Source organism: Geotrypetes seraphini, chromosome 1, assembly GCF_902459505.1.
Source record: "Geotrypetes seraphini chromosome 1, aGeoSer1.1, whole genome shotgun sequence".
NCBI classification, from domain to species: domain Eukaryota; kingdom Metazoa; phylum Chordata; class Amphibia; order Gymnophiona; family Dermophiidae; genus Geotrypetes; species Geotrypetes seraphini.
Genome location: NC_047084.1, coordinates 177,655,695 through 177,677,869, shown reverse-complemented (window position 1 = coordinate 177,677,869; position 22,175 = coordinate 177,655,695). Strand labels below are relative to the sequence as shown.

Here is a 22,175-nt window from a genome sequence, read left to right as displayed (position 1 = left end):
GAGCACTACTACAGGGAACCTGAATATCTGTATTTTTTAACCAAATAGGGCATTGGTTCCCAACCCTGTCCTGGGGGACCCCCAGCCAGTCAGGTTTTCAAGATATCCCTAATGAATATGCATGAGAGAGATTTGCATATAATGAAAGTGACAGGTATGAAAATCTCTCTAATACATATTCATTAGGGATATCTTGAAAACTGGACTGGCTGGGAGGTCCCCCCAGGACAGGGTTGGGAACCACTGAAATAGGGGTTGTTTTGTGAAATAATACTTGTACTTGAAGAAATTCATGTTGTAGACAAACAGGTTGACCAATTGTCAGATCACAATTTGATGAGAAAAGATTAGCATTTTACTTCTATATTTTTAATGTTAGCCACTGAGAACTGTTGTATGCTTCAGTGGGTTATCAAATTTTAATAAACATATATGTTTATGTTTGGAGAAGTTTTATTTCTTCAGAAAATAATTTTTCTTAGAGCTGTCTTCTGCTGTGTTTAACTTGAAGACTGTATTGGGATAAGGAAGAAATTTAAATGAAATATTCCCTAAAAATGATACATCTCCACAGATTAAAGGAAATGACAGTAAGAAGTTCACAAAGTTCTCTGTGGGAATGGGAGCTGCTCGATTTCAGTTGCAATATATGAGCCACTACCTGCTCAGAGAAGAACGGAGCGATCCAGACCCCAGAGTAAAGCATTTCATACCAGACACCTGGCAGGTATTATACATAATTCAAGTCAATTTATTCAAAATAAATATGATGTTTCATTGCTTTTTGGAGATGCTATGGTGAAGGCATTTCTTAAGAACTTTTACATGGATAAATACCATTTTATCCTGGTAAAAGAACTCTCTGAAAACTGACTATTCTTAACTCAGCTAAAAGTAAAAAACTGCAAGTGGAGGGGCATAAAAAATAAAAACATCCCGCTCATAGCATCCATTTCACAACCACAATCAACGGGGGAAAAAGTTTAGATTTTCTGTTTGATTATGGCTTTTAGATGGATTTTTTTTTTTTTTTTTTGCAGTGGCCTAGTGGTTAGAGCTACAGCCTGAGGTGGTGGGTTTAAGACCTATGCTGCTTCTTATGGGCAAGTCACTTAATCCTCCATTGCCCCAGATGCATTAGATAAATTGAGAGACCACTGGAACAGATAGGGAAAAATGTTTGAGTACCTGAATGTAAACCGCTTAGACAAACTCCATTGATAGGTGGTATATAAAAAATAAATACATTTTTCAAAGTGAGACATCCAACTTCTGAATGAAAAAAAAAAACAAGAACGTGAACATTTTTTTGGCATCATTTGTAAAAATATGGCCACCCAGATAAGCCTGTGGCAGTGGATGGTAGGCCAAGAGGCACAGGGTTAAACTCCAGTATAACTTTGTAAATGTGATCTCTCCAGGATCTGAACAATACCTAATGTAGCTATATGTACATCGCTTTAGAAGCCTTTGGGCTTGCAGGTGTCCTATATATTTAGGTTCAGCAGTGGCGTACCGAGGGGGAGGGAGTCCGCCCCGGGTGCATGCCCCAAGAGGGTATGCTGCCGGCCACCCTCCCTATTCTGCTGCTGCTGCTTTCCTTAACCAGCAGCAGTGGCAGTAAACATTAAATCAAGGGTATCAGTGGCCCAGCTTGTGCTCCTTCCTTTCCTTCCTTCTGTGCCTTCCTCCGTGGCTGCATCGTAAGCATTCCCTCTGATGTCATGACGTGAGAGAGAAGGCTTCTGATGCCACTGTGGATCACGCAAGGTGTCGACATCCGCGGCTTTGAATGGAAAACCGGCTGCAGCAAGGAACCGGCCAGAAATGCTGTTGCTACACAGGGCAAGAAAGGGAAGGGAAGAGAGGGGGGAATGCTGCTGCTGCACAGGGAAGGGAGAGGAGAAATGCTGTTGCTGCACAGGGAAGGGAGAGAGAAATGCTGCTGCTGCACAGGGAATGGGGAGGAGAAATGCTATTGCACAGGGAAGGGGGGGGGGGAGAAATGCTGCAGCAGCACCCAATTGGGGAGAGAGAGGGAAGGAGGGAGAAGGAAGACAAGGGAGAGGAATGAGAGATGCCAAATCCATGGGAGGGAAAGGAAAGAAGGAAAGGAGATACCAGACCATGGAGGGGGAGGGAAGGAGACAGATGCCAAACCAGGGGAAAGGAAAGAAGGAGGGAGGGAGAGAAAGGAAGAAAAGGAGATGCCGGTGGAGGGGTGGTGGAATTGGAAGGAGAGGAGAGAGATGCCAGGGCATGGGGGGGAAGGAAGGGAAACTAAGGCGACAAATGCAAGACAGGAGGGATAGGAGGTACCAGAGCATGGAGGGAGAGAGATGCTAGGGTATGGGAGGAGGGGAGGGAAGGAGATAGAGATGCCAGACCATGGTGTGGTGTGGGAAGGAAGGAAGGAAAGGAGAAGAGAGAGATGTCAAAGCATAGGGGAAGGGGTGGAGACAGAAAAATGGAGAGGGATGAAGCTTAAATGAATCATGTACAAAGGAGAGAAGGGGCACAGGATATACAGTTTATTGAAGGGACATAGAAAGAGAGAAGATGCTATATGGAAGAGAGAGAGAGGGTGGACAGTGGATGAAAGGAGCAGAGAAAGTGTGGGCAGTAGATGGAAGGGGTAGAGAGAGAGAGGGCAGAAGCTGGATGGAAGGGGCAAAGAGAGGGCAGATGTTGCATGGAAGGGAGAGAGGACAAGCGTATAGAAAGAAGAGAGCGAAGAGAAGATGATTAAAGCAGAAACGACAAAAGGTAGAAAGATTTTTTTGTTGCTTTACTTAGAATCAAAGTAACAAATAAAGAACCTCCCTCACCCCAAGAAGTCTACAAAGATTAGGGGAAAGAGATGAAGTCCAACTCCAAACTAAGGTAAATTCAAAGAGAAATTTGTAATTTAAGTGTATTAAACGGACAAGCCCTCAGTCACACAGCACCCTCTGGAATCTCCAGAGAAAAGCTGTTGCAGGTTTACACCCAGAAAGGTGTTAACTGCGAAACATCCCCGGGCTAGCTCCGGATAATATTTCAAGTGCCTATAAAGTGCAATGTGTGAAAAACTCAAATAGAAAAAACACACACTATCAAAATAAAGAAGGAATTCATCTCTTCCCCCTAAGCTGGGGGCCAAGCAGGAAAGTTAGTGTCCAAATCCAACCAAACTCAAAAATACACAGTCTGAAAAAACTTAGCTTCTCCGTGTGTGGTAGAGGTGATAATCCACAAGCAGCAAACAAAGTCTTCGTCCAACGGACTCCGTTTCGGGGGTAAACGCCCCCTTCTTCAGGAAACCGCACTGCTCAATGACCCTCAGATTCATAAGTAAAGCAGGAAAGAAATGGCACTGATCTGGAGAGGACGCCCTCTATTTAAATCGCAAAAACAGTATTGCAACTATTGATAAAAGTTTATAAATAGGAAATGGAAATAAGGTATTTTGGGGGGGACTAAACCCCTTTCCTCAGGTCAGGGCAGGATACCATAACAGCAGTATACTGTACTATTTTGAAAAAGATTTGGCCTCTGAAAGCTAATTGAAAAATGGATTAGTTCAATAAAATGGTATTTTCTTATTTCTCAATATTTGTTTTATTTCTGTTTGTTAATTTGTAAAGTGGTGATTGTTATGTATCAGGTTTTTCAAATTAACATTTACTGTCTTTATATTTTGCACAGTATTAGGGGACATGTGTCACTGTTTCTGTGGTGTTGTGCTGTTGCATTGTATGCAGAGTCTGGTTTCTTGGCAGTTCAGTTTAACTTTTGTCTACATATTTCTATTTTTAGTTTGTGATTATTCCATATTGGGCGAGGGTGTATCTCTGTTCTGTGTGTATGAAAAGGACATGGTTTTCTATTGGTACTGACTTTACAGGATCAATTGACTGTGCAGGATCTGGCTTGTTTAGTTTTACAATGTGTGTGTTGGTGTTCTAGTGCTCACTGCAGTGTTTAAGATGTTGTCTTAAACACTGCAGTGTTTAGTTTAGTTTAGTCTTTTCCTAGGTACACTCTTGTACAATATGTAAATTGTTACAAAAAAATCATATTTTTCATATAGATGAAGGGGGAGTCAAAAAATGATGGGCCCTGGGTGTCACATATGCTAAATACGCCACAGTACAGTAGGTATTTTTCTGATTATGGAAGACTAAGAAAAAAAAAAAAGCTGAAGCAGAACTTGTACCTAGGTACCCTGGTTCAACAACCACTGCATTAATTGCTAGGCTATGCCTCATACCTGCTTGTTGCTTTGATCAGAGTGGATATAATAACTGCAGTTTATATAGAGCCTGGTTTTCCTTTCTGGTTTCACTTTCATGGAAGAGGGAGGATTAAGGAAGCAATCAGCTGCTCAGAGATCCATTTGTACCCTGGACGTGATGTAACAGATCTAGATAAAAAATATCCTTCTTTTTATTTGACTTGGAAAGTTTCTTCCCATTCCTTTATCTCTGAAAGATGTCTTAATTTTGGGCCTATCCTAGTCCTGCCCAAAACATGTCCCCTTGCTATTTGGACAAATCCTGCCTTTTGAAAATCACAATGTGTTTTTGACCATTTTGAGATGTCCATCTGTTTCAAAAATGAGCATTTTGCAATGGTCGCTTCAAGACAAAAGCGAAAAGAGGAGACGCTCCTTTGACTGCGTTGGAAAAGATTAAAAAATCTTTCAGAGTAAAAGACTCCTCCTGAAGAAGCTATTGAAGCGAAACTCAGGACTGAGTTGGGGAGTAGACAAAAATCACTAATCAACACATTTGCACAACTGCACGGATTGCACATATTTATTTATCCCAGGACACGCAGGCAGGTATTCTCACATATGGGTGACTTCATCCGAAGGAGCCCAAATGCGGACGCCTCACAAGCAGACTTGCTTGAAGAAACTAGAAGTTTCGAGTCGTCTGCACCGCGCATGCACGAGTGCCTTCCCACCCAGTGCACAGGGCGCGTCTCCTCAGTTCTTAGTTTTCCGCAGAGCTGAGAAGTCCGTCTTTTTGGCTCTCCGGTAACTTCGTCGTTCGTGCCTTCTCTCACCGCGGTTTGTGTTTTATTTTTTCACGAATCGCTGTGTTCATCTTTTTCTTTCTTTAAAAAAAAAAAAAAATTTCCATTCGTCCGGGACAGGCCGTTCGGCCGCGGCCCGCGGACTTTGACTTTTTGTCAGCTGTATTTTTGTCTATGCCCCGGCCTGTTACTGGTTTCAAACGGTGTAGCAAGTGCAAGCGCACGATATCTCTTACGGACCCTCACGGACGCTATCTCAAGTGTCTTGGGCCGAAACATCATCCTACCTCGTGCCTGCCTTGCCAAACACTTAAGCCTTGTGCTTTTAAGCGTCGTTGCTTCCTGGTGGATAGCCTTTTAGACATGGAGACTACTAATCTTCCTGCATCGAAGATGTCTTCGGCATCGACTCCCGTCAAGGCATCTCCTTCTGCTGTTTCCACCTCGAGCCTCATCAGACCTTCGTCTTTTGGAGCGGCTCTTGCTTCAACGTCTTCGGCTGCCATATCCTCAGGTCAGATGGCTCAGCACTCAGTTCCGCCAGTGGTGATTAAGGTGTCAAAGCCTCCCAAGGCGAAACATTCTCACACCACTGGACGAGACCCTTCAGCCAAGGCAGGTAGGCCGGTTTCAGACGCGGTACCTTCCTTGCCGGCTGCGCCCCAGACCTCTTTGAAGGAGCAGATTATTAAGATCCTCACTACCATGGGACCTACACTGCTCACTCTGCTTCAGCCTGGGCATGTAGAAGTCTCCCGCGAGGTCGAGCCGCCTGTGCCCCGGTCTGATCCTCCACACTCGATGCAGGGAGCAGAATCTCTGCGAGTGTCTGGTCGGACTTCCAAGCACGAAAAGCATAGAGCAGAGTCTGTGCGAGTGCATTGACAGGATACCTCCCATTCTTCCAAGGGAGTCCAGTCTTCGAAGTTGCTTCAGGGCTCCTCAACGCCTATTGATCTTCGATCTACTACGTCCGAGGCAACCTCTGCTCGATCTTCGAGATCCAACTCAAGACACACTTCTCGACATCACTCGAGGCCTACTTCGAGGCATTCTTCGAGACATCATGCCTCCAAGCCTCGGTCCTCTCCGGCCTCATCCAGACCTCCAACTCCTCGTTCCAAGTCTTCGATGCCGGCTCTCGAGGATATCCCAATGTCCAGTGCCTCATCTAAGTCTCCTTTGTACCATGGTTTCCTGCTGAGGCCTCTTCTTCTTCGACTCCAGCTGCTTCGACGTCCTCGAGTCCTTCTCGAAGCCTGGAGGTGCAACTGCAGACCAGTTATCCTTTTCTTCTTTTTTGAGACAGATGGCTGGAGACTTGAGCGTTCCACTAGACACTGGCTCTAAGTACTCGAAGGAATATCTCGAGGTCATGCACCTTCCTCAACCTCCGGCTGAGTCTCTCAAGCTGCTCTGTTGCCATGCGTCGTCTAGCCTGGCTTCGCACTAGCGACATGGACTCTAATCTCCAGGACCGCCTGGCCAACATTCCTTGTGAAGGCAATGACTTTTTCGATGAGTCCATCGAGGCAGCCACCAAAAGGTTGTCTGACCATGCTAAATCTTTTGCCTCCATAGTCAGACCGAAGCCTAAGCCAGCTCCTTCTCGGCCTACACGTCCTCCTGTCATTTACCAGAGGCCTTTTCTTCCAAAGCCGGCGCCTTACACTCGCCCTCCTTTGAAGAAACAGCCATCTCAGAAGCAACAGAAGCCTCAACCATCTGCTCCACCTAAGGCTTCTCAGCCTTTTTGACTGTTTACTCCAGAGCATAACATCCATCGTTCTGTCTCTGACCCCTTTTCCACCTAAAGGAGGTTGTCTCCATCTTTTTTACGACAGATGGACGGTCATAACATCTGACCTCTGGGTCCTTTCCATCATCAGAGAAGGATACTCTCTCCATTTCAATCAGGTTCCACCAGAGCTTCCTCCTTCCAGCCCATCCCAGACCGCCCTTCTTCTTTAGGAAGCTCAAGCTCTGCTTCATCTCCATGCCATCGAACCAGTTCCCTTGGAACAGCAGAGCAGGGGGTTTTACTCCCGTTACTTCCTTATTCCGAAGAAGACGGGTGATCTGCAGCCCATTCTGGATCTCAGTGCTCTCAACATATTTTTAGTCAAAGAAAAGTTTTGAATGTTGTCGCTGGCATCCCTCTATCCCCTTCTCGAGCAGAACGATTGGTTATGCTCTCTGGATCTCAAGGAGGCCTATACTCACATCTCCATTCATCCGGCCTCCCGTCAGTATCTCAGATTTCGGGTGGGAAATTTGCATTTTCAATACAGAGTACTACCCTTCAGCCTGGCCTCGTCTCCCAGAGTGTTCACCAAGTGCCTGATTGTAGTAGCGGCAGCTCTAAGGAATCACGGTCTTCAGGTATTTCCCTACCTCGACGACTGGCTCATCAAAGATTCCACATCTCAAGGGGTTATTGTAGTGACCCAACGGACTACCTGGTTCCTACAAAGTTTGGGATTCGAAATCAACTTTCCCAAGTCTCAACTTCAACCCTCTCAAAATCTACAATTCATTGGAGCTGTTCTGGACACTGTCCAACTCAGAGCATTCCTTCCACAACAACGTCTGGAAACTCTGCTTCACCTCTGTCACACAGTGTCTTCTCGCTCTTTCATATCTGCGGGACACATGATGATGCTTCTGGGTCACATGGCCTCCACAGTACACGTGACTCCTTTTGCCAGACTTCACCTCAGAATTCCTCAGTGGACCCTGGCATCCCAATGGACTCAGGTTTGCGATCCTCTTTCTAACACATCTCAGTCATTCCTTCTTTGAAGCAGTCTCTCCGTTGGTGGATGCTCTCTTCCAATCTTTCCAGAGGCTTGCTTTTTCAAATGCCCCCTCATCAGAAGGTCCTCAGACTCGTCAACCTACGCTTGGGGCGCTCATCTCGATGGTCTCCGTACTCAAGGCCTCTGGACCAGTATGGATCGTCAGTGTCATATCAATCAGTTGGAACTCAAAGCGATCCTCAAGGCTCTCCATGCTTTTCAACATCACCTTCACGACACAGTAGTCCTCGTCCGCACGGACAACCAATTCGCCATGTATTATGTCAACAAACAGGGGGGGGATGGGGTCTGCCTCCCTTTGTCAGGAAGCTCTGGAAGTTTGAGACTGGGCAATCCGTCACAACACTTTCCTCAAAGCTGTCTTCATTCAAGGGGTTCAGAATTGCTTGGCAGATAACTTGAGTCGTTTTCTGCAACCTCACGAATGGAGACTCCATTCCTCACCTCTTCATCATATTTTTTCACAGTGGGGAATGCCTCAGATAGACCTCTTCGCAGCTCCCCACAACTACAAACTGCCTCAGTTCTGCTCCAGGATATACTCTCCTCACCGCCTCGAGGCAGATGCTTTTCTTCTGGAATAGACAAATCTTTTCCTGTATGCATTTCCTCCATTCCCTCTCATTCTCAGGACTCTAGTCAAATTGTTGAACGATCATGCCACCATGATTCTAATTGCTCCTCGGTGGCCAAGACAACCATGGTACTCCTTTCTATTTCAACTCAGCAGCAGGGAGCCATACCTTCTACCAGTTTTTACTTCTCTGCTCACACAGAGTCAAGGATCTCTGCTTCATCCCAACCTGCAGTCTCTACACCTGACAGCCTGGTACCTTTCAACATAACTCCTCTTCAGTTTTCTCAATCTGTAAGAGATGTTTTAGAAGCTTCTAGAAAGCTTACAACTAGACAATGCTATCACCAAAAATGGACTAGATTTTCTACATGGTGTTTCTCTCAGCATTCCTCCTTATCATCTGTTTTGGATTATCTTTTGCACCTCTCCAACTTTGGACTCGAGTCAACATCCATTCGAGTCCATCTCAGTGCAATTGCAGCTTTTCATCAGCCTATTGAAGGGAAACCCCTCTCTGCTTATCCAGTGGTTTCCAGATTCATGAAAGGACTTTTCAATGTCAAACCTTCTCTCAAACCGCCTCCTGTGGTTTGGGACCTCAATGTTGTCCTTTCTCAACTCATGAAGCCTCCCTTTGAACCAATTGATAAGGCTCATTTGAAGTATCTCACTTGGAAAGTGGTGTTTCTCATTGCCCTCACTTCTGCTCGATGAGTCAGTGAGCTGCAAGCTTTTGTTACTGATCCACCATTTACTGTGTTCCATCTTGACAAGGTGGTTCTTCGTACTCATCCGAAATTCCTACCTAAAGTGGTCTCAGAATTTCATCTCAACCAATCCATCGTACTTCCAGTGTTTTTTCCAAAGCCTCATTCTCACCCTGGAGAATCAGTTCTTCATACTCTGGACTGTAAACGTGCTTTGGCCTTCTACCTGGAATGCACCAAACCACACAGAACTGCTCCTCAACTTTTTGTCTCTTTTGATTCAAATAAGTTGGGACATCCAATTTCTAAACGCACCATCTCTAATTGGATGGCGGCTTGTATCTCTTTCTGCTATGCCCAGGCTGGATTACCACGTCACATTAAAGTCACAGCCCATAGAGTCAGAGCAATGGCAGCTTCTGTAGCTTTTCTCAGATCGACACTGATTGAGGAGATTTGCAAGGCTGCTACTTGGTCCTTGGTTCATACCTTCACTTCTCACTATTGTCTGGATACTTTCTCCAGACGGGATGGACAGTTTGGCCAAACAGTATTACAAAATTTATTCTCCTAAGTTGCCAACACTCCCACCATCCCATTCTGGTTAGCTTGGAGGTCACCCATATGTGAGAATACCTGCCTGCTTATCGTGGGATAAAGCACAGTTACTTACCGTAACAGGTGTTATCCAGGGACAGCAGGCAGCTATTCTCATAACCCACCCACCTCCCCTGGTTGGCTTCTCTGCTAGCTATCTGAACTGAGGAGACGCGCCCTGTGCACTGGGCGGGAAGGCACTCGCGCATGCGCGGTGCGGGCGACTCGAAACTTCTAGTTTCTTCAAGCAAGTTTGCTTGTGAGGCGTCCGCATCGGGGCTCCGTCGGATGACGTCACCCATATGTGAGAATAGCTGTCCCTGGATAACACCTGTTACGATAAGTAACTGTGCTTTATTGCACATTGGCAAAGAAAAAACATAAAAAGAAGACTGCGGAGCCATTGTTCTGATCACCCAGATTGATTAAGATAAGTGCCATTTTTTTAACAGTATTTATATATTTATTTATTTATTTCATCGAACAATATATGTGTAAAGAGAGAGAATAAATGAGCATAGGTCGGATGACTGAATATTGTTATGATCAATTATAAATTACAAAGAGGACCTTTAAGTGCGATGATGGTCCTGGAATAACTTTGATGTGGCTCCAATGCAAGATACAAGACTGAGCACTTATTATGAAGAATGATTAATAGGAATATTAAAATTTGTATTGTTACAGTAATTAGTTTGGATAACATAACAACTTTTTGTTGAATTAAAAGAAACATAAAAGCTGATAAATTATAATATTCAGCAATACAGAAGCACCGGTATTGTATAATCTATACTCCTAATATTTTTAAGTTCAAAAATGAGCACCACAGAGGGTTCAAAAGCAGTTAATGTAGCTGGTATGAAAATAGATTTGGACAAATGCCTGGAGGAAATGTTTATAATCTGTTATTAAAGGAGACCTGAAAAAGAAGACATGGCTTATCCCTGAGATTAAAATAGCATGGAATCTTGCTACTTTTTGGAACTCTGCTAGGTACTTGTGACTTTGACTGGCCACTGTTGGACCCAGGATGCTGAGCTAGATGGACCCTTGGTCTGTTCCAGTGCAGCAACTCTTGTTTTCTTATGTTCATGTGTAACTGATAGAGGGAGAGATTGAAGGAAATTGAAAAGATCACTGCATAGGAGACTGAATAGTACTGTGAGAAGCTGGGGAAAAACAAGGAAAGGATGGGGAAAGTAATGGGAAGAAAGGATGAGAATGAAAGAGGAATTGGAAAATGGAGTGATTGGCTGGGAGCTGAGTTGAGGGGAAAAAAGGGGTAGAAACAGTATGTAAAATTAACAGCTGCTAAAGAGAGAGACTTAGAGAAGGAATATGAACTGTGGGGTAAAGGAGTTGGGAGAGAGGAAATGGAGAAATAAGATCTGGGAGAAGGGACACAAACTGTGAAGGGGAGATTAGCTAAAGCAGGAGAAGGTAATGGGGAGAGAAACTAGGATTATGGTGGAGGAAAGAGGCATTTGGGGGAGGGAACAGAAAATTTTTTACCCCCTCATCTCAACCTTGCTGCCTCTTTAGTACACTGTTATTTTACCTTCACGCATGACCTCTCTGCTTTCTAGATTAGCCCACAAACCAGTTTCTTCCTGGTTCCCCTTCCTCCTTCCATTGTCATGACTCCTTTACTCTTCCTGCGGATAGTAACCATTCCCAATCTCTCCCCATGCTAAGCCCCTTAACACCACACCACTCACTCTTTAAACCCATTCTCCACCCTAAAAATCCAACACTTTCTCCCTTTCATTTGGTCATCCCCTCTCTTCCTGCATACACCTCACCCACATCGTAGCAGCAGATCCCCCCCTCACCTCTCCTACCCTCAACCGTATCTTCTTCCTCCTTTTTGTTCCTGTAAGGTGCCCCACTGCTCTCTTTGCTATGTCTGGGTGGTCAGTCCATCACATTGCTGGCCCCTCCTACATCCAAAAGGTCTTGTTTGGGGTGTTTGGGACTTGGACAAATATTTGGACAAGAATATGGTATAAAGATAGACGTACTGGCAGTCTGGGCGATCAAATGCCTGGGTGTACAGATAGACATTTTTTTAAAAAAAAAATTTGGACTTACTTATCGAGAATGAACATTTTGGCGCTGCCAATTTTGAGCGACTAGCACCCTATGTCGAAATCGAACTTAGGCATTTCTTTTGATTATGTCCCTTCAACTGTTTGACTTGACAAGTCTCAGCATTCAAGAGCTTCCATGTAGGGACCCTTTTTGACCTGTACAGCTGATTCTGTCTTTACTTGAAGGTGGTTTCCTCCTTTCATTTGTGTCAGGTAGTTTCACTCCTGGTGTTCTCTAAATTAGTGAGGTTGAGAAAGGATCAAATATTCCAAATACTGGACATTCATAGGGTTATCTTGCACTGCTTGAAGGTGACAAGTAACAGATTCTTACATTCTCTTTACTTTTTTTTTTTTTGGGGGGGGTGTAAGGATAAGACAGTCAGCAAATTTTGTTCATTGTCTATTGTTTTGTTTAATAATGTGCATATCTGTTGTAATCTACCAAGTACTTTGGATAGTACAGAATAGAAATGTAGAAAATAAAGAAATAAATCCTCCTTGGCATGCTAGATAAAGACTGAAATTGAATCGGCATATATTCTCAGGAACAGAAGGATTGAGGAAGGACTCTGGGCCCATTCTATGAGCTCTCAAGCAACTTCCTGGGAGAAGATCAGATACACCAGAAGCCGTATACAAAACTGCAACATGGTCATCGTTGCATACCTTTATGAAACACTACAGAATTGATGTTTCTGCCAGGCAAGACAATGGTAGAGGGAGTCTTGGATTCCTTCCATCCTGGGGGATAGAGCTTTGGCACATCATATTGGTCTGGACACGTCTAGCAGGATAAAAAAAAGTGAAACTTGGCCTTAGCTGCTGATTTCCTTTTTTTAATTCTAGTTAGACCCATCCAGGAACTGCATGGGAAGACTTTGAGTTTGATATTAGATCCTTCAGAATTGGGTGATGTTGCTGTGTACTCCCATCAGGGCTTGTATGTTATACCTTATTTCTGCTCATTTTTTAGATACTCTGTAGCTAGTGATCTTGGGTGTGAGCCTTCGGAGTTTTTTTTCTAATAGGGCTTTCATATATTTGGTTTTTCTTTTATTCTGGCTTTGGCATAAGCATACTGGCTCAGTACAGACTGTACCACTTCTTACTTGGTGATGTTATTGGAAGAGTTCAGGTTCTATGCTTCCATTTGTGAGTAGGGGAACACAACCCATTGGTTTGCACAGGTCTAGCAAGAATCAAGGAAAGGAAATTAACAGGTAAGACCAAATTTCACCTGTTTTTGCTGTCATCTACTATTTTGGTATGCTAATATTTTATGCTGGGATTTCCTGTTTGAAAATACATGAGAAGGACATTCTTGCACTGAAAAAGTCCAAAATGAACAGTTATTTTCCAAAATGAAACATCTAAAATAAGAACATTAAAAAAAACCAAAAACATTTTTCTGGCATAATTTGTACAAAAATGGCCACATTGATATCTCTGCAGAGCAAATAGGCAGCCTAGTGGTCAGTGTAGTGAATATTAAAGAACGGACTTAGGTACAAATCCCACCTTAATTCCTCTATTTGTTTTTGATGCCATATGCGACATGAAAATGAATGGATGTCATGGTTATCTCTCAAAGAGCGGTATACTTTTTATTTTTTTTAATTAAGGTAATTTGAGCATTTCATGTAGCTGTATGAGGGTGTTGTAAAGTGTGACAGTGTCATAATTAATGTGTCATTTGTGCTTACATAGCATAAGGCAATTATTATCATGTGCTCTATGAGAGATAACCATGACATCAATATGGCATTGTTTTTCTGCGCAATTGAAGCTCTGATGAGAGAAATGAAGAGCATATGTAATTTTTTTTGGTTAGAGAGCAATTAGTATGCTGGCTTAGTAATTATGATAAACGTGGTTTTATTGTCTTCCCTGTGATGCAGTTGTTTTGATACATTTTTAATATCCAGGCATCATCATTTGGTCTTTATATATATATATGGACCACCAGATAGTGGTAAGTTCAAGATATGATTATTTTTCAGTACCCCAAAATTTTAAATCAATCAGGATTAATCATATACACTTTTTGATTAGTTATTTAATTGAGGGCACTATATTCCTATGTAATACACCTGATAGAATGGCAACATAGAAAAAAAAATCAAACATGTAACTTATCTGAAGCATTTGGACTTCACAGTTTTGCCTTAATTAAATTTTTCACTTTTAAAACACTTTCTACTCTGGGTAATGGTGGATTAAAAGAAAATTTTAAACACATCACTCATCACACATCACATCAGTCCCGTATAATGAAGGATGACCATTCATTTTAATCATGTTTTTGAAGGTTTATTGACTTTACTGATGTTATGAAACTGTTAGGGCTCCATTTATCAAGCCGCGCTAGCGGGGTTAACACGCGTGACTTTTCATCACACGTTAACCCCCGCGCTGGCCTAAAAATTACCGCCTGCTCAAGAGGAGGTGGTAGCGGCTAGTGGGGCTGGTGGTTTAACGAGCACTATTACGCATGTTAAACCGTTAGCACGGCTTGATAACAGGAGCCCTCTTAGGAGTCCTTTTATCAAGGCGCGGTAGGGGTTTACTGCACGTTAAACCGCCTGCCATGCTAGTACCTAACGCCTCCATTGACCAGGCGTTAGGTTTTTTGCTTGCCGCGGGGTTAGCGCATAATTAAATGTCCAATGTGCTAACCCCGCTAGCGCAGCTTGATAAAAGGAGCCTTTAGTCTTTCAATAAAGTGGAAACAATCACATTCGCCAGTAAATTTCAATTTATTTTATTTCATTTTGTAGTAAAAAATATTCATAATTTCAAATATGGGTTATTGTGGTATATAATTATTTTAATCTATTTTATTTGTGGTTTGCAATGCATTCATTATATGATCTTTTTTTAACATCTATACAAGCTAAGTTGGAGCATATTACTATTTTTTTTGTATTAACAGAATGCTTGTTCTTCATTTAATTGTAATTTTTTTATTTATTTGTGATTTATACCATAATTATTTCATTTATGTATAGAAATATTTTTTGTTATTCTTTATTCTGTTTTATTGTTTATATTCTTTTAGACCCCTGATACAGGCTTTCTAGCCAAAATACGGGCAGTGTTGGGTCATTGTGAATAAAAGCATTCCATGTCCCTCTTCTTCAAGCCAGTTGTGCTTTTTTGCTTTGATATTTGATGTTTATGATCCCTTTACTTCTGTGATGTATCTTACATTTCAGTACATAATGTGTGGTTTTATTTGCAGCGAAAACTTCTTGACGCTGTTGACAATAATGAATCTGCAGTAATTGTTGCCCCCACTTCTTCAGGGAAAACCTATGCATCTTATTACTGTATGGAGAAAGTTCTGAAAGAGAGCAATGAAGGTGTAATTGTGTATGTTGCTCCAACAAAGGTTCGACTTTCATATTTATATTAGAGCTTTACATTTTTAGTTATAACAAAAACAAAGATACCCCCCCCACACACACAAAATAAAATTGAGTCTTTTGATTATAATTGATCACCCAGGAAAATCAACTGTTCTTTTGGTGATATTCATTGTATCACTGTCTGCATTCACTCTAATTCCTTCGTTTAATGGGTCAGCATGGGGTCACTAAGGGAAGTCTTGACTTACCAACTTGCTTCATTTCATTGAAGTCGTGAATAAACATGTGGATGAAGGGAAACTAGTTGATGTAGGATATCTAGGCAAAGGAATTTAGATGAAATGGTAAGTTTTTATTGCTTTCCTAAAGCTCAGAAGCCCTTCGAAGCACCTAATATGTAGAGGCAGTTGATTCCAGGAGCTTGGTAAGAAATGGGAGTAGGATCGGCATCTGGCACTCTGGAGTTGGAAGACTCCTGGGAGTGGAGCAGCCTGTTTGGGACATATGGAGGAAGCTTAGCTGATATGTAGCTGGGAGCCATGTTGTGTAAAGACTTGTACGCTAGTACTAAGCTCTTAAAGATACACTGTTTGGCTATGAGTAACCAGTGGGCTGACAATAGTTATTGAGGAACAGAGTCGTGAGTTTGAATGTTCTTTAGAAGTTTATTTGCTGCGCTTTGTAAACGTTGAAGACACTGTAGATTTTTTATTATCAGTCCATTGAATAGTGTATTGCAATAGTCCATGCAGGAGAGAAAAAAGGCATAGAGATGTTGGGTAAAGTCGGGTTCAGAGAAGTAGTTTCTTATTTTCTGAAGTTGCTGGAGATAGTAGAATGAAGAGATCACTTGAGAGATATGGTTAGAAAGTGATAGGTTTGAGTTGAGAAGTATCCCTAAACTGCATGCTTGGTCTTTTGCAGTTATAGTAGTTGATTCCTGGAAAAGAGAGGGACAGATGTAGGTACAGTACGTTTTGCAGATCCAAATTCTGTTACAGAGGCGTCTAGTTGCATTTTGTTAATGGACAATCAGTTTTTGATTTTCAAGAGAGTTATGAAGTTTCGTAATCTGGGAGTCATGGTTCTCTCCTAGTGGAAGATATAGTTGAATGTCGTCGGCGAAAGAGTGAATCTGATCTGGAAATTGGAACAGCAAGTGATGTGATTAAATTTGCAGATGACACTAAACTATTTAAAATTGTTAAAAGACCTGTGGACTGAAACTTGCAAGAATACCTTAAGAAATTGGAAGACTGGGCATCCAAATGGCAGCTGAAATTTAATGTGGACAAAAGCAAATTGATTCACATTGGGAAGAATACCGTATTTTTTGCTCCATAAGACATATTTTTTTTCCTCAAAAAAAGTAGGTGGAAATAAGGGTGCATCTTATGGACCCCCCCTCCCCCCCGGTTACCTTATTTTAATTCCAGCGCCCTCCCTCACTGGACACGGCTGCCTCTCTAGAGGCAGAGTGGCACACAAGGCTGCCTGCCTGGTCAGCTGATGCGGCTGGCTGCCTCCTCTTCTCTTCTCTAGCGGCAGAGCAGCGCACAAGGCTGCCTTCTGGTCCCATGCCGCTTCCTGCGAAAACTGTGTCCTGTCTGGGGTTGGAGGCCTGCCAGCCTGCCCTGTCCCTACCTGCCTGCCAACCACTAGACCACCAGAGGGGGGAGAGGGTACAGAGCCTGGCAGGGAGGGGGGACAGGGTGCAGAACTTGGCAAGGAGTGTGGGGTTGGGTGCATAGCCTGGCAGAGAGAATTTGGTTCAGAATGGGTTTTTTTCTTGTTTTCCTCCTCTAAATCTAGGGTGTGTCTTATGGAGCGAAAAATACGGTAATCTAAATTATAGTTAGCAGATGCTAGGGTCCACCTTAGTAGTCAGTACCAAAGAAAATATTCTAGGTGTCAATGTTGACAATAAGCTGAAACCTTCTGCCCAATGTACAGTGACAGCCAAAAAAGCAAACAGGATGCTAGTAATTTTTGAAAGTGATGGTAAATAAGACCAAGAATATTATAATGCCTCTGTATTGCTTCATGGTGTGACCTCACCTCGAGTATTGTGTTTAGTTTTGATCGCCGTATCTCATACATGATAAAATGGAATTATAAAAGGTTCAGAGAAGAATGACCAGGATGATAAAGGGGATAAAACTCCTCTCATATGAGCAAAGGCTAAAGAGGTTATGGCTCTTCAGCTTAGAAAAGATATGGCTTAGGGGAGATATAGTTGAAGCCTACAAAATCCTGAGTGGTGTAGAACGGGTACAAGTGAATTGGTTTTTATTCTGTCAAAAATTACAAATACTAGGGGACACTCAATGAAGTTGCATGGAAATACTATTAAAACCCATAGGAGGAAATATTTTTTCACTCAAATAGTTACACTCTAGAACTCAATGCCAAAGGATGCAGTAACAGTGATTAGCATAGCTGGGTTTAAAAATATCTGCTATTGAGACAGACATGGAAGCCATTGCTTGCCCTGGGATTGGTAACATGGAATGCTGCTGCTATTGGGGGTCTGGCAGGTATTTGTAATCTTGATTGGCCACTATGGAAACAATGATACTGGGCTAAATGGACCATTGGTCTGACCCTGTATGGTTTTCCTTATGTTTCACCTATGAGGGGAATGGAAGTGAGAGTCACTAAACCCATGGGTGGTGGGGGAGAGAGGTTCTAGACCCAATAGGTCAGGGCAGAAGAGTAGCAGGATCTGAGGGGAGGGAAGAAGATGGGAGAGATGCTGGACACGTGGAGAGAGTGGGATAGAAGAGATACTGGATTATATGTGAGGGAACGATGGAGGGCGGAGGGAGATAAGAACTTTGGAAAAGTGAGAGGACTGGGGAGAGGGGAGATGTCAAACCATGAGGACTGGGGAATTGAGGGATATTTTATTATTCCATCATGTTGGTCCCTGTTTGACACTTCTACATTTCTAGTCTTCTGCTAATTCTCTTTCTAGTGGCTGCTATCTATTTGGTTTTTCTGGTCTCTCCTGTCTTGTTTCATTCTCTCACTATATCATTTTTTGCTCCCTCTTTTCCATCCCCACGGCCAACAACTCTTTTCTATCCTGACTGTGTTCCAATCTCCCTCTCTCTCATTTCCCCTAGTCACACATCCAATATATCTCCTTTTCTCATCCTTCCCTTCCATTATCCACCATCTGTCGTTCTATCTCACCCCCTTCTAAGCCCATTATTTCTTTCTCCAGTCTTCCTCCTTCCTCACCTCTGGTGCAGCCTATCCCCTTCTCTCTCTCATCCCCCCCCTCAAGTAACTTAAAATAGTTCTAAGGGCCCTATAGTCCGGCATCAGTTCCCCTTCCTTTCCCCAGCATGGCCTGATATTTCGCTCCTTTCTCCCTCACCTTCAAGTCTAGGAAACAAAAAAACATTTCCTGTAGCAATGACACTAAATGGCTGCATCAAAGTTTTCTGTCATTCACTTTCTGGCCCCTCTCTAAAGCAATCTACTGTTTCTGCCTGGGTGGAACACGGTAGAGGGAAACTTCTAGGCACCCATCCAGCAATGCTGTTGCAGGAAATGTTTTTTTCCCTTCGATCAGAAGCTGAGGAGGAAGGGAGAAAAAGTTCAGGCTGTGCTGGAAAAGGTGGGAGATGCCAGGCCACCATGGTACAGGACTCTCTGGAACTGTGGGGACCAGGGTAGTTGCCCTGTTTGCACCCTCCCTTAAAGCCATCCCTGATGCAAAGAAAGATGTACATGTTTGAAAATTGCTTCACGAAAAAGTAACCCTAGAATTCACATGTACTTTCATTCTGAAAAAGTGTAAGAGTATATTGTTAAAAAGTTTGAAAAATTTCTGATTTTTTACATTTTTCATTAACAGGCTCTTGTAAATCAAGTGGTGGCTACTGTATATAATCGATTTACAAAAGCACTTCCTAAGGGATTAGTAGTTTGTGGATCTTTCACAAGGGATTATCGCAATGATACTTTGAACTGTCAAGTGAGTATTTGAGATATTGATCATAAAAGCTAGACATGTCAAACTCTGGGGGGTACAAAAATTTGGCCCACCAAACAATTCCTGCCGTCGCTGAGATGTGGCCCACCGTTTCTTCCCTCCCTCCATCAGGTGCAGCGCAGCTCTGCCAATGTTAAAAGGAGCCGCGTCGAAATCGGAGCCCTGCCGCTGCCGTAGCATGTTCCCTCTGTTGCAGTCCTGTATGTCAGAGCAGGAGCGGGACCGAGACAGAGGGAACGTGCTACGGCAGCGGCAGGGCTCCGATTTTGACACGGCTCCTTTTAACATTGGAGGAGCTGCACTGCATCTGATGGAGGGAGGGAAGGAACAGTGGTTGTGCCCTGTTGTGCCCCTCTTCGGCTTCAGGCCCTCTCCTGCCTCAGTATCTGCGTGTTGTGGATGCTCCTTCCTGTCTCTGACTGCTGGGGGAGGTGCCTGTCTTCAGCTGCCGGGATGGAGGGAGGGAAGAAGAAAGAGGGGCCCTGGCAAACGAGTTATCAGAAGACAACCAGAGCCTGGGACCCCAACATGATCTGAATAATGACCAGACAACAAAAGGTAGAAAAAAATAATTTTATTTTCTGTCTTGTGATTACAATATGTCAGATTTGAAACGTGTATCCTGCCAGAGCTGGTGTTAGATAGCAAGTGTGAACTAGAATCTAAAACAGAGAGGAAAAGTCTTTATATGTTTTGTTTACATCACAGAACTGTCGTGGAGTTGGAGAGGTTGTAACCCTATACTTTACTAAGACTAAGGGGTCTTTTTATTAAGGTGCACATTTAGCGCGTACTAAATCGGTTAGCATACCTTAATAATAGGACCCCTAAGTGTCTTAATAAAAAATTCAGCTCGCAACTTAGCCTATGTTTTAGATTTCGGCCCCTTATGTGATTGAGTTTGACACCCCTGATACAAGCATAAAATATTTTTATGTGTTCAGTGAATATTAGATCAAACTAGCAACATAATGTGGTAATTTTATAATTGTACATGTGTTAAAAGTAGGCTCATTCTTTTTTATGTGCAGACTTTGATGACATTTAAAATGAAAGTTTAAAAATTACCTCTGAAAATCCATGCGCTTACATGCAGTTCTGTTGTTTACCGTGCCCATATTTGCAGGGTTAATTTATAAGCATAGAAATGAATTTTCAAAAGTATGCATGCAAATGAAAACTGTCCCTAAACTGCTCTGGGAATACATCCTCTTAGTCTGGATAAAGCACAGTTACTTACCGTAACAGGTGTTATCCAAGGACAGCAGGCAGATATTCTTAACGCATGGGTGACGTCATCGACGGAGCCCCGGTACGGACCTTTTTAACTAGAAAGTTCTAGTTGGCCGCACCGCGCATGCGCGAGTGCCTTCCCGCCCGACGGAGGAGAGCGTGGTCCCCAGTTAAGATAAGCCAGCTAATAAGCCAACCCGGGGAGGAGGGTGGGACGTAAGAATATCTGCCTGCTGTCCCTGGATAACACCTGTTACGGTAAGTAATTGTGCTTTATCCCAGGACAAGCAGGCAGCATATTCTTAACGCATGGGTGACCTCCAAGCTAACAGAGAGGGAGGAGGGATGGTTGGCCATTAGGAAAATAAATTTTGTAACACAGATTGGCCGAAGTGTCCATCCCGTCTGGAGAAGGCATCCAGACAGTAGTGAGTAGTGAACGTGTGAACTGAGGACCAAGTGGCCGCCTTGCAGATTTCCTCGATGGGCGTGGAACGGAGGAAAGCCACAGAAGCAGCCATAGCTCGGACCCTGTGGGCCATGACAGCACCTTCCAGTGGGAGACCGGCCCGAGCATAACAGAACGCAATACAGGCAGCAAGCCAGTTGGAAAGCGTCCGTTTAGAGACAGGATGACCTAGACGGTTAGGATCGAAGGTCAGAAAGAGCTGAGGGGACGAGCGGTGAGCCCTGGTACGGTCAAGGTAGTATGCAAGGGCACGCTTACAATCCAGCGTGTGCAACGCCTGTTCCCCAGGAAGAGAATGGGGTTTAGGGAAAAAGACAGGCAACACAATGGACTGGTTGAGGTGAAAAGCCGAGACCACCTTGGGAAGGAATTTAGGATGGGTACTGTGGTCCACTGTAGCACAAGATAGGATTCCCTAGCACTCACAGTGACTGCCACAAGATAGCACCTTGACGTGCGGCCCGGCCTGGAGCCGCCCTGCAGGACCGGATTCACACTCTTCCCAATACAATGGCAAGAAAGAGGAAAACCAAAACAAAATCACTACCATAACTGTGCAAACAAATAATCTTATTTTTATTCGGTTTGTATCCAGATAGATAGTCTTTTCAATAAAGCTGCTAAGCAGTCAGAATAGCTTTGTCCAGCAGCATTAAAACAAAAATAGTAAACTTAAACAAGTCAGCAAAAAAAAAAACAGTAGCAAAGCACAAGTCCTTGACTTACACTCAGTGGTAAGGACACCTCAGCTGTGCCTCTGGTTTGCAACCCCACTGAGCCAAACCCTGACTGCTGCCAATGCAGACTACCAAAATTCAGCAAAAAAAAAAACAAAAAAAAAAAAACAAAACAGTTCCATAGACTTTTCTTCTCAGCACAAAAGTTGTACAGTTCCTACAAGCCTCTGGCAAGTTTTCTTACACTGCCAGGCCACAGGGGAGTGATAGGTTTTGCATACAAAAGTCTTTCACTTGACTCTCACTATGCCCGCCCAAGATATCAGCAAAACCTCTCCTTCAAAGAAATCACTCCTCAGCTTGCACACAGGGAAAAAGAAAAAAAATGTTTCACCAACAGTTCAACACCCACAAATCACACTCACTGTTTGTGGACAGCAACAAAGTTCACCTGCATGTCCTCAATAACTTCAGGAGCACATTCTGCCAACGCTTCTCCCAATTCCATGGGCAGCTCACCAGACAACATAGGCTTTTCGGCAGACCCCTCCTCCAGCACCTCCATAGGAACTGGATCGTTGCTCCTGCTTGGCTGCGAGGGCAC

General features: G+C 43.4%; 1 protein-coding gene across 1 annotated transcript in view; it reads left to right on the top strand.

Annotated features, from left to right (window-relative positions):
• Window positions 1-22,175, top strand: part of LOC117366815 (probable ATP-dependent RNA helicase DDX60) — a 288,878-nt gene that overhangs the window by 127,039 nt on the left and 139,664 nt on the right. Inside the window, exons 17-19 of the mRNA XM_033958734.1 lie at window positions 575-727; window positions 15,060-15,209; window positions 19,055-19,174. Coding sequence (XP_033814625.1) covers window positions 575-727; window positions 15,060-15,209; window positions 19,055-19,174 — 423 coding nt within the window. The remainder of the gene's footprint in view (window positions 1-574; window positions 728-15,059; window positions 15,210-19,054; window positions 19,175-22,175) is intronic.